This window comes from Helobdella robusta (genome assembly GCF_000326865.2).
Source record: "Helobdella robusta unplaced genomic scaffold HELROscaffold_4, whole genome shotgun sequence".
NCBI classification, from domain to species: Eukaryota; Metazoa; Annelida; class Clitellata; order Rhynchobdellida; family Glossiphoniidae; genus Helobdella; species Helobdella robusta.
Genome location: NW_008704902.1, coordinates 4195351 through 4208539, shown reverse-complemented (window position 1 = coordinate 4208539; position 13189 = coordinate 4195351). Strand labels below are relative to the sequence as shown.

The 13189-nt window shown below is 31.0% G+C and overlaps 1 protein-coding gene across 1 annotated transcript; it reads right to left on the bottom strand.

The window, feature by feature from the left end:
- Nucleotides 1–10827: 10827 nt before the first annotated feature.
- On the bottom strand, nt 10828–12108 carry HELRODRAFT_162503 (hypothetical protein; the record flags this gene model as incomplete). Its single annotated transcript, XM_009024689.1, has 1 exon — nt 10828–12108. The coding sequence occupies one exon, from the start codon at nt 12106–12108 to the stop codon at nt 10828–10830; it is 1281 nt and encodes a 426-aa protein (XP_009022937.1).
- Nucleotides 12109–13189: the final 1081 nt, after the last annotated feature.

The following is a 13189-nucleotide window of genomic DNA, read 5'->3' as shown; positions in this document are numbered from 1 at the left end:
TTAAAAAATGTCATAATGTTCTGAATGAAGCATTGAGTGAAACAGATTTTAAGGCGTACAAATTATCATTCGTTGAAGCTGAAATGAACTTCTGCTGAGATTAATAAATTTGAATTGGATAGATGTCTATACTTCTGTAGTAAATTGTAGTAATTTCAAACAAATAACATTATTTTCCATTGCTAGTTTCAAAACATCGTTTAAGGCTTGCTACACTTTTTTAATATAAAGAATTCATCAGAAAATAGCTGCCTAGTATTTCAATAATTTTCAATGAAAATCATGCAACTGATACCATTAATTTTGAAAAAAATATTTCATGCAGATGTTTAAAACGACTGCACAGAAACCATCAAACGTTCGGTTTATCGTAGAAGAAAGTTACATTTTTAAATTTATTGTTGTTCAAAACATTGTTTTCAAATTGAAATTTTGCAGAACACGATTTTAAAAGAATAAATGTTTGTAAAACTGTTTGGTATCGATCACACTGCTGGTGGATTTGAAAACAAACAAGAAAAATTATGCAACATCGAATTCATTGCAATGTAAGATGAAAACATGAAGAAAATACATGCACCCTTTCAACATCTCCTTGCAAATTTATTCAATGACAACATGTTCGTTCAAGTGTAATAGATACGCTTCTCAAAACCACCGTATAAATTAGCCACTTCATTTTTTATTCGTTATACTGAGACCTTTTTTCATTACCACAGTAACATCGCTGTTATGTTTTCTTCGTTTTTTCTGTCATACGCAATGGTATACACTGCAACGAAAAATTAAAAATTTAATGCGACGGAATTAGATATTTTATAAGCTTTTAAAAATTGGATTTTTATTTACACATGGTTGAAATATTAACAAAACTTATTGGTTTAAGCTTTTCAAAACTATTTAACAATATCTTCATTCTGCTTGAAAAATTATATCACACTTGTAAGACAATTTTTCAAGAAGTTGAATACTCATTCATTCAAACGCTCGATTACGATACCAACGACATACAATCCAATCAAAAACCAACGTGTCAACATGGGTCGAAGTTGTGAAATGTCACAAATTATTCAAATTAGAATTCTCCAAATGCTCAAAAAGATAGTTCTTGGTGAAATTCAAAAGTTTTATTTTCAAACATTTATATAATAATTAAGTTAAATTCTTTTAAATGTAGACTAATTTGTTAGAATTATATTACATTATATTGTGCAAATCTAAATGTGATATAAAAAACTTGCATTTTCAAAAATGGGGCAAGGGTATTTTACTCCGAACATTATAAAAATTAATGTCATGCATGGCATGCATATTTTCCAAAGGTAGAAGAATCTAATTGTGATATATAAAATAAATGACAAATCAACATTAAACAGATCTATCAATAAAATTTTATTCCAAAATCCAGTAACATCCTGAAATGTTTGTTTGCGAATGATTGATTGTATATAAGTAATTTTAAAAATTGAAACTGATAAAAAATAAATTATAAATTTATGATGAAGGACATTTTGTAAAGACGAAGAGTAATTAATCCAGTTTTACTTAAATATTTGTCTAAATTTAGCGTTTATCAATTTTCTGATGCACAGTCAAGCGAAACTTATCTATCATAATGTATATTTCTAAGTGAAAACAATGTAGTTGAAATAAATGCTGAATGAGCACACGCTTCCAATTACATAATTCATTTAATATATTGTCATTGCTACATGATTACTCTACTTTATTACGGTGCGTAATGCATGTTGGAATCAATAAAATAATGTTAGTGCGTGCACACGCGCGTTAATTGTTTACGTTTATTCAATCGATGGATTTGGTCCGTGCGTGGCCAATGTATTATTTTATTGTAAGTTTAATAGGCACGATGGAAACTCGTCTGCCTGAAAACTGCAAACAAATGAGTATCGTAATACCAAGCTATGTATATCTAGGCACCGTTACTACATTACTCAATGTTTTTTTTTATATTTAAATATTGCAAACTTATGTTTTATTTCTCATGTTATATATATAAATTTTAGTTATTCATTTCTTCAATTTTGCATCACTAGATCTTGTTTTGCTTATTTCAATATAAACTATTGTGTGCCATGATGAATCGAATAAGAGTAAAAATCTGGGTAGCGATTGATTTTCTCGATGGCTTCAACATTTATGCTCTTGATTAACCACTGTCCAAGCAGAGTAATAACGGAAAAATTGTTCAGCAGGCCAAAGTAACAAATCATGAATTGATCTTGTGATTTAGAACGTGCGCTTTTATTGTTTATGGCGAGTCTAATTGTTTATTTTAGATTTTATAGATTTATAAACGTCTGTCCATAATTTTTGATTTTAATTTGAAATGTTTCATTGAAATGCAGATCGTGCCGTGCAAATTATATTTGAAAACAAGAAGTGAATATTTAGTCAAATTAAATAAATAAAATGCACTATATGATGAAAATGAAACAGCAAAAATGAAATGAACCTTTTGTTCTTATAACATAGATAGATTTAAAAATATTTTGAATAGTTAGCCAAAGTATAATAAAAAATTATTAATAATGAAAAATTAAAATCATAAAACATATTTCGCGTACACGCTTCTGCACTTCCACCAACAAACATGGATAATAAAAAGCCAAATTAGTTATTTATAAGTGCTACTGGGATGACCATGAACAAACATACCTCGAAAGAATTGCAGCGACGGCATATGAGGCAAGTGATTATTCATAATGAAAAAAAATTATTAAAATCATTGGATCATTGAATGAATTGAATGAAGAGAAGATATAAGTGTATATCTTTTCACAAAAACGGTCAAATTGTCGCCAGAGACAGAGGTACGATATATTTAATTTCTTCTTCTGGGCATGGAGTGAATGAAAAAACTCATCCACGTCATAATCCGCTAAAACAAACAGTATTCTGTGATTTTAATAATTATCAAATATTTATGATGGCACAATTTTACATAATGCAGCATCACTCTATAAAATTTGCTCATTTTAAATGAAAAATTTAAACAAGGCAAGGTAATTTGGCTGATGAAAATTTGATTTCAAGATGGAACAAACAAATTAACATTTTTGAAATGTTGGCACTTGCTGATGATGGTAATATTTTGCTTCCAAGATTTAGTTTTTCAATTGGAAAAGATAAAATTTTCCGTTTATTCCGCCAGCATTTGGAACGCACTTTGAAAATATGAAACACCACAAGAAAGTCAATTTGCTGAAACATTTTAAAAATCATTCACACTATTAATCAATATTTTTGATTCTGTACTGAACTGAACTTTAAATTTTATTTGTTTGCCATGTTGAATGATTACTATTTCTCAAAAGTAAAGAAGGGCGTTAACTAGTTTCAGAAGAAATAAAAATTTAATTAAAATTTAATTGCGGCATGTTTTGCATCAGATCATCAGTATACATGCATGATGATATATTATCGATTCTGTAAATATTTGGTATGAAAACAATATATATATATACACACACATATATATATATATATATATATTTATATATGTATATATATTATATATATATACACCACATCTGATAATGATGGTGATGATGTTTAAAAAAGTTTATTGGTTGCAGATAATTTCATTAAATCATCAGAGACATCCCCCAACTTTAGTACGAATTTTTATATGCTTCACTCACTTTTTCAATTTAACTAAAATATACAAAGTTCTACGTGCCTCTGGGTTTCGAACATATTTTTGTAATTCTTCATATCTATACATTTCTTAAAACTCACCGCTTTGAATAAAACTAACTACAAATATAAAGATGCCAAATTATGAAAGATTCATCCTTTGTTAATTAATGATATGTCACTTCCTACCTGCAGGACAATTTAAATTATTTTCATATTGTCACTAACTCTATTTATTTAATTAATATTTTAAATTTCAAATATCGAGCAAAGCGTTTTTAACTTTGAAAAAGTAACGAAACACAGCGTTGTTTCAATATTCTCAAAGAAATGTAATTGCATACGTGTAATGGGCATGGACGACAACCAGCAATGTTTGTCTATGGGATTTCCCATTGTAGGTTTCTTATCAATGATGTTCTTTGGCGTAGAAGGTTGCTAATGCATTGCACTGCTTCATCCTATAGGCATGTGTGTTTTATTAATTATACATGCACTGTACATTACGTTGGTGTCACCTGTTATTCTCTTTAATTTCTTTGCCATTGCAATACATTTATGGATAAAGTGCATCGTTTATTACGACAAAAATCGAGCTATGGATAAAAAAAAATTGAATTTTAATTTGTTTGTTTGTTTTTTAAACTAGCTCTTTTCTATTTGATCATCTAACTACAATATTGACTTGATGTATGTTGTGTTGTTTTTATGTAGTTGTGTTTAGTTATTTGCTGTTGTATTTGTCTATTTTTGTGTGTTGTGAAGTTGCGTGTGGTCAGTGGCGTAGCTAGGGTCTTCTGCGCCCGGGGATAAAACAAAAAATTTGCGCCCCCTACATAAAATCTGTCAAACTATATAAAATATAACCGTCGTACTCAGTATTTGAAGTAGGCTACACTCCGTGACGCCTATATACAATGCATTTCAGTGTATTCATGTTTCTATATGCATATTGCACCTTACACCATAATTGTATTATTCTTTCTCAGTTCTTAACTATTATATTGTAATACAAAATATTAATGATTACCATTTAATCATTTATTTGGCAAAAAAAATGATTATGATTAAAAAAAATGATTATGATTGATGTATATAATTAGATTCTTTCAAGTAGTTTTTATAATTCTGTATTTTTATTGTCGGCTGAATCAGAAGTGTGAAATAAAAATTATTAAATTTAAAAACAAAACAACAGCTAAGTATTGTCTAGAAATTGTGGTTAGGAAATGAGCAGAATTTTAAAGAAAATTTATTTTTCTTGCTTTTACTGCAGCAAACTGGTTAATTATATCATCAAAATCAATCTGTTCAAGAACTTCCCTCTCCACACTCATTAGGGCCAGATCGCTGAGTCTATCTTATCCCATGGATGCTCGAAGATAGGAAAGAATTATTTTTAATTTACTGAAGGATCGCTCACAGCTGGCAATCGAGACAGCTATAGTAAGAAGGATTTGTAGAGCAACACGCAAATTTGGAAAAACATCTTCTCCGTAACTAATAATGAATGACAAGAGTTCTGTAGGAGTCTTTGGTGCAGTATCCTGGCGGGTCTCAAGGAGCATTCTGCAGTCACATATTTCATTTAATAACTCAATTCCTTCAACATCCGAGTCATAAAAATTTCCAAAGTCAATACAATGCTGACGGAGACTGTTAAGATCTTTGATAATCAAAAGTTTGTCTACATCAAGTAAGAATCCGAATTTGAAAATCAGATCTTTGAGACGAGTAAACCTTGTTGTCATCTCCTGTTCGAGTCGATCTAAAATACTCTTCATGATACGAACAATTTCTTCTTCTGCCGAAAGTCTTGCATCTCGGGCAAGTTCTCCAGACATCCTTCTCCGTCGCCTGATTCTACTTTCTACAGCCACACCCCATAGCTCACATTTTTCCTTTGCTTTTAGCACTGAATCATTGCATATGTCTTCACGAATTCTTGTAATATCCATGTGCAGAGCCTCCCTCTTATCAAAATTTATGTCAACATACCTGATAACTTCAGACATTTGCTCCCGGTGTGCCAAGTCAGGAGTTGAATCAAACAAAATCTCGTAGTATTTATTTTTTCTGATGTTAATCAGCAATTGATTTCTCACATTCGAAGCAAGAATGCTGATGAACTCATTCTGAATTTCTGGAGATAAATATGTAACAGATCCTGGATTCTTTCTAGCATGGTCAAAGTGTGACTGCAAATTTGGGTCATACTGAGCTAGAAGTTGAAGAACAGACAAAAAGTTTCCTACATTTTTGTCTCCTGTGGCATCAAGTTTCTCAATATGTCCACGCAATGCCAAGTTTTGAGTGGCCAAGAATTTTATACAATTTAGTATTCGCTTCAAAACATCTCGCCATCGTGCAACCTCTGACTGAATTTCAGCTTCAAGAGATACATCGATTGTTTTCCCTTGAACCAATCTGCACTCTGCTTCTATCCATGCATTAAATGATTTCCGGTGGAAAGGATTGTTCTCGTGAGCCGCTAGTTTCTCTGGCTTCCTCCACTTGCTGAATCCATTAGATAATTCAAAAGATGATTTATTATTTGCACTCGATGAGGGAAATAACAAGCAGCAAAAACAATACACTGCTTCATTCAATGGTGAATAAACTAGCCAGACCCGATTCACCTCATCTCCCTTTCCATTGGCAAGTCTCCGCTTGAACCATGGCTTCGTCATAGAACGGCCGTCTTTCTTAGCAAATGGACCATTATTATTTTGAAATACATTAGAGCCTCGAGATACCATTTCTGTGCAGAGCTGTTGAGAAATTATAGGCAATTGTGACGTTTGGTCGAAATCCAAATAGCCAACATCCCCAAACATAAGCACAGCTGGAATTGGATTTGGTCTATGAGAAATGATATCATTTTCTTCTTCTACTTCAGAGTTAGATGAAGTTGATAAACTGCTACTGTTCTCTATGTTTTGCTGATTCTGCTGTACACTTGGTTGATGATTGAATTCATCAACATCAGTATCCTGAGGCTGTTGGCTTTCTTCTGGTGTTGACTTTGCCTTCTTCAAAAAACAATCCAGGAGTTTGCTGGACTTACTAGCTTCTCTTGTTTCATTTGCCTTCATTAGTTAAACTAATAGTTATAAACTTTTTTCAAAAAGTAGTTAACTAAACTAAAAAAAAAGTAGTTAAACTTTTTCCAACTATTTTGCAACTATTTTTATATTTACTTTTTTACAGACATAATCTAAAGTGGCAATAATACTAACATAACAAACTATTCAAAACATGTCTTTTCAAAGTGAAGTATTAAGCTGCATTTCAAAAATGCGCTAAAAATAAAATCATTAACTAACATAACTTGTCATCATAAAATTTAGGCCAAATAAATTATTTAGTGTTTAAAACCAACTTAATTGAATATAGACAATTACATAAATGTATTTATTAAAATATTTTTAACAAAACAGCAACAAATTTTAAAGATTAAACAACTAACCAACCATCAGCGTCAACCTTCAACACAGAGAGGAAACAAGACATCAAACAGTCCGAAACATTGGTAAAAACCAAAAACATTGAATGTACTTTGCTTTAAAAATATGGAAAGCTTAACTTTTTACAAATTAAAATTAATATTCAAAAACCATAAGTCAAGACATGGATAAAAGATATTTATCTAAAATATTTTAGTTAAACTATTTAGTTAGCAACTAAAATATTTTAGTTAAACTATCGTTTTAACTAAACTATTTTTTTTTAGTTAAACTAGGAAGGAAACTAAAAAAAAGTAGTTAAACTATTAGTTTGCAACTATTTAATTAAACTATGCCCATCACTGGTAATAGCAGGTATTTGTAGGCAGCTATACTGACTAACCCAATGCAGCTATACTACAAAGGTACTATACTATAGACTATAGAGCATAATCTATACAAGCTTTTAACTGCACTGTGACTGACCTGTTCTAAAGGACAGACACAGAAATTGCTAGGTAAAGCAAAATAATAATAAAAAACCTTTTTGGTCACTGATATTTTGGTCACTGATATTGTGCCCCCCAGCCCTGCGCCCGGGGACAACTGTCCCCCTCTGCCCTCCCCTCGTTACGCCACTGCGTGTGGTTTGTGTATTTGTGTAGTAGCTTTGTGTTATTGCGCTGATGAAGATGCTTTAATTTTAATTGAATTTTTGTTTGTTGATTGTTAACAACTTAAAGATTTTCAAAAAGTTGGATAAGTCAATTGAAATTTTACTCTAACTTATGAACTCATGCAACTTGTCACACGAAAATTCAAACACATATTCACACGAACATTCAAACACATACACAACACACACACACACACACACACACACACACACACACACACACACACACACACACACACACACACAGACACACACATACACACGCACGCACACACAACACACACACACAAAGACATATCAAACATTTTAAAATAAGCATACAACGCGCGGCACACATCGGTTGATTTACATGCATGCGCTGCTGTATAATGTTTCTGTAACACATTTAATCTATTCATCTGCTTCCAAGTATTCCTCTGTGTTGTAGGGTTTTATGAAGTCGTTTGTGGCTGTGTGTGGCTTGTAGGTTTTTGTATCGTTGTGACTGTGAGTTAAGATCGTTTTCTTGACGCGTTCCCAACGTTTCGTGATGTTATTATTTTTCAGACGTGGCCCAATTTATATGAATTTTATATGTTGATAAAAAAATAAATGACAGTATTAAAAGTAAAAAAGATGATATTCATTTCGATTTTGCATAATAGCGTACCGCGAAACACGGATTATTTTTTTTCATGAAATAATTATTTGGGATCATCGTTACATGGAATAAATTTATAATGGGATAATTTTCATATGGAATATATTTGGTTTGGGATAATTATCACATGTGATAATGTTATCACAAGGTATACGAGCGATGTAGAGGGTAAGAAAAGAAGAGGTCGTCCCAAAATGATTTGGACTGACAACATCAAAATAAAAAACACAAACATCGCAGAAACCGGGAAAATGACAAAAGATAGAAAAAGATTAAGGAGATTAAGGGCTGGCAGACAGCAGATGATAATGAATGATATTTTACAAATATGTTGCTTGTAATACGTTGCTTGCTTGTAAAAGGTCGCTTGAAAATATATCGATTTGGTTTAGCTATTTCAATGTCAATAAATAAAAGTAAATGATCAAACAAACAGCTAAATTTAATTGCTTCTAAGTAAATATTTAATTTTTTCTCGCCATTTTCACACACATACACCACACTCACACACGCACACCAAACACACAGAGAGACATATATATATATATATATATATATATATATATATATATATATATATATATATATTCGACAAGATATATATATATATCGACAATATATATATATATATATATATATATAATTATTTATGTGCATACATCTTACCACTTGAGAGTTAACAAATAATTGCCATTCAATTATCCTAATTTTTAATAGCCAGACCTTAATAATCAAGATGAAAAATAAAAACAATTTATGCGAAAACTTTGATATAACGTTTTATTGCATAAAGCATCAAGACACTTCGTCTGAAGATGAAAGTGAAGTAGGCATACATACTTTCAATTTAAAACATGGTAATTTCGTATTTTGGATAACTCATAAATCTGCTTACTATTGTAATAAAACTAAACCTATGCGACGATGAAGTTGATCATGTAGAAACTTGTAAAATTGAATGCTTCTGAGATGAGATGGCATGAGCAGGATAATTTATAAAAACTTTACTCTGCGTCGATTGATCAATATTAAATGCATCTGTGTGTTGTGGTGAATGATTAACATACATTTTTCATGGCTGATTTATGAATGTTGAGTGAAATAATGTTTGAACAAGTTTTGTTTAAACGGTCTCAATATATTACAAACAAGATGAATCAAGTTGAAATTTATTTGTAAGTTGACTCAAATTAACTTTTTTGCTCACAAACTACAATGGAATAGTCAGTGGCGGATCCAGGAAAGATGCCGAGTTGCATTTCTCAACCAGACCAGACTAAATTAAGAATGAAAAAAGTACTAAAGATTTTGTATATAACTTAGTAATAAAGTAAACGGAAATTAGAAAAAGGGTCATTAACTAAGTTTGAAAATCATGAAAATCACCAAAAGGGGAATAAATGGAAATTAGCCAAATAGGCCATCAACTCTAAAATTTATAAAATCATCCTACACTGAAAAATTTTGGATCCGAGAAAAAAACTTGCATCAGCCTCTGGGAGTAGTACGATGAAATTAAGCGTATGTTTGATAGAATTTGGCCATGAGAAGATGAGCGAACAATATTACGGATGAAAATAATGACAGATTTTTTATCACTGTAGAATATAAATAAATAAAAGTGAAAATATAAATAAATACAAGTTTTTATAAATAATTATCTATAATTATATTATAATTATATATTCAGTCATAATAAAGTTGTGAACTTTTCAGGTCATTCAAAATTATCCAACATCAACAATAATCAAATTTTGATACAAAAATAGTATAATTTGAATAAGTGTACATGACAAATTTTCAAAGCATGCCAGTGAAGTAATTAAAAAAAGAGATGGCAATCAGTCTCGATATCACAACCATTTTCAAGATGCTCTGATAAACAAATTTGTGAATAAATGGTTTGAAATGGAAATTGTAACACTCACTTATTGTATGAATATAATTTAAATTAATTTTTGCAGTATTAACAACATGATATGGTGCCATTAAAAATATAGGTCACAAGTAAAAACAAAGCTGTCGAAGTCTAAAAAAACATTTGCCTGCCATTCAATTCAAATTTTGTTACATCGTTAAAAAATAACCTAACTTTTGTTGTTTTCAACTTCAGCCGTCAAGATTTCCATCATCACCATCTTACATTCAATTCAAACCAGTTTTTTTTTACATAATTTTGCCAAACTTAACTGTTGTAAGGAAAGCCCAAAACAGAATACTCTAACTAAAACAAACATAATTTAACAAAAAATTTTGGTAAATGCGTCTGCAAGCTTTTCCTTGGCAACGCTTCTGAAACATTTTTGAAATTAATAAATGGTATGAATGTTTTACTTTTTTTATCTTTCGCAGCACAAATAACGTGGTATTATCACACATCACAAATAAATGCTGAGCTGTTGAAATTATGGAAATACTTGTCCACCGTCCCAATCAATTTTCGTTATATTATTAGAAAATAAAACAAATTTTTCATCCCAAAAATCCAACAATATACAATTTCTTTTAACGTCTTGAGCGTTTTTTAACTTGTTATTCTGTTTAGAAGCTGAGAAATGCAAACCTTTTTCTTGCCTGTCATTATTCAAACATTTGTGCTTTTTCTTAATTTGCAGATTTTTACTCGTAGCATTCAGTTTCACACTTTTGTTAACGTGTGATGGGGTGGTGTAAGAAAAATTTGTTGAAGCTTTGATAACAAAAATGTCAGGATTGCTGTAGACCGTAAATAGTTGTTCAACATAAGAAAAGTACAACATCCACATGGACCACATGTGGTGTGTTGTGTTCTTTTTTTCAAATGATTTATACCACGATGTTGGCCTGATTCCGGGGACGTATGGTTTGAAGCCATTTCTTTTCCAATGAGAAGCGAACCAGTTTTGAAATTGCCTCCATTTTGCTGGTTTTGGACTGAAGGCATGTGTGGAGAATACTCTGTGCATGAAGACTGATTCGTTCCCTGCCAACTTAATTTTCATCGGGTGTACGGGTGATAACAATCGAAGCGTACATCCCAAGTAATCTTCGTAAAATGAATACTTGGCATGAACGGCTTTTAACCATCGATAACCATATTTGGAGAGCTCTTGGTCGTCTTCAACAAACAGGACTATTTCGTCATCACGTTTTGGCTTGTAGGTGAGTAGCCACTGTTTGTATAATCCGGCATGCTTTTCCTGGACATGAACCGATGTGTAGTTGTTAGATGAAGCAAAACTTTTACTAACTTGTAATGTTTTATTGTCAACTGTGTTTTTCTTTTCATCTCTATCTATCCAGATATCGACATGCAACGAGTCTCCATCCATCTCTAAATCTTGTAAAGTGCTTAAAAGGAGTTTCAACGATTCAAATCGTTTGTATGTTAAAACTATAACTCTGAAATCTGGTTCATCATCATATTCGAATGGATCTTCATATGAAGAAGACGGTAGAACATAAAGAGATGACGATTGTGTTTGATTGCCGTACAGAGATGATGAAAATATTTGAAAGGACAGAAGTTGTGCTTGAGTTGAAAAATTTGGTGTCGAAGTTACGAAACCTCTTGGAGGTGTGGCTGGACGAATGATGCAATTTTTGTTGAAATGTTCATGGATTGTTAGGAGGAACGCGCAGACAACAACCAAGTATAATAATTTCAATTTTAACTTTTTACTAGTATCCATCAGTTTATAAAGCATGTTTGAGATAACAATCAAATATTTCCAAAAAATTTTAACTTTTAAATTACGTTTTTAAATACTGAAACTTTATATGGTGTTAATGAAATAAAAAACATTCTTTCTTACGAATCCAAATAAATTAAACACATTCAAATTTTGGATTGAATCAATAAGTTTATTCACCAGTAATAATTTTTATCAACTTAGTAATATGTAAAATTTGAATATTGAAATGAATTTGCTGTAAAAACCAACAAAATTCAACAAATCAAAATTAACTCAACAAGTCAGGAATTTAAACGATAAATTAATATATACACCAGCTCCTTTTAAAAAAATTTAACCAATTGAAAGTAATTCAAGTTTTCAAATTTTTTTAAAATATAAAAAAATTAAAAAAGCCTTTAGTTTTTGTGTTTTGTTTTAACGAGCATTGAAAAATCCATAAATATAAATGTATATATATATATATATTTGTTGGTAATAGACCATAATTTTTACAATATTCTATAAATTCTACCGAATGTTTGGCGTTAATATGTTTGTAGCTCGATTTTTCTCACTAAAGTTTTTTGGTGAACGTTTAGTTTATTAATATTCAAAATAAACTTATTTTTCGAATTCATGCTGCAAATAAGGCCATATTTCGATTCCGAATGAATCATCATCAGTGCTCCTTGCTGTATATATAGGGAAATATTGTCTTTGTCAAGATGAACTTTGACGTTGTAAAAATTAACTTTGGTGTTGTAAAATTGAACTTTGTTGCGAATTAGGTGTCAGGTCTCTTTATTGGCTGGTCATCTTCCTTGGTCTCCTTTTCTTCATCGATAGCATCATATTCTTCTTTGTCACTATTTACGATTCTAGTTTTTATTACTTCTTTGTTTTCGTTGTTGGTTAAGCGCCGGGTTGGATGTGAGGTTGTCATTTTTTGTTGTATATTTATTTTTGGTTTAAGATTTGTTTAAGGTACCAAGAAGTTGGGTGATTTGTTTAGGATCGTTATAGGAGACAAAGATATCATCCACGTATCTGGTATAGATATTTGGTTTTAGATTTGCATTGTTTTTGAATGTTTTATTCTCTAGCTGTCCTA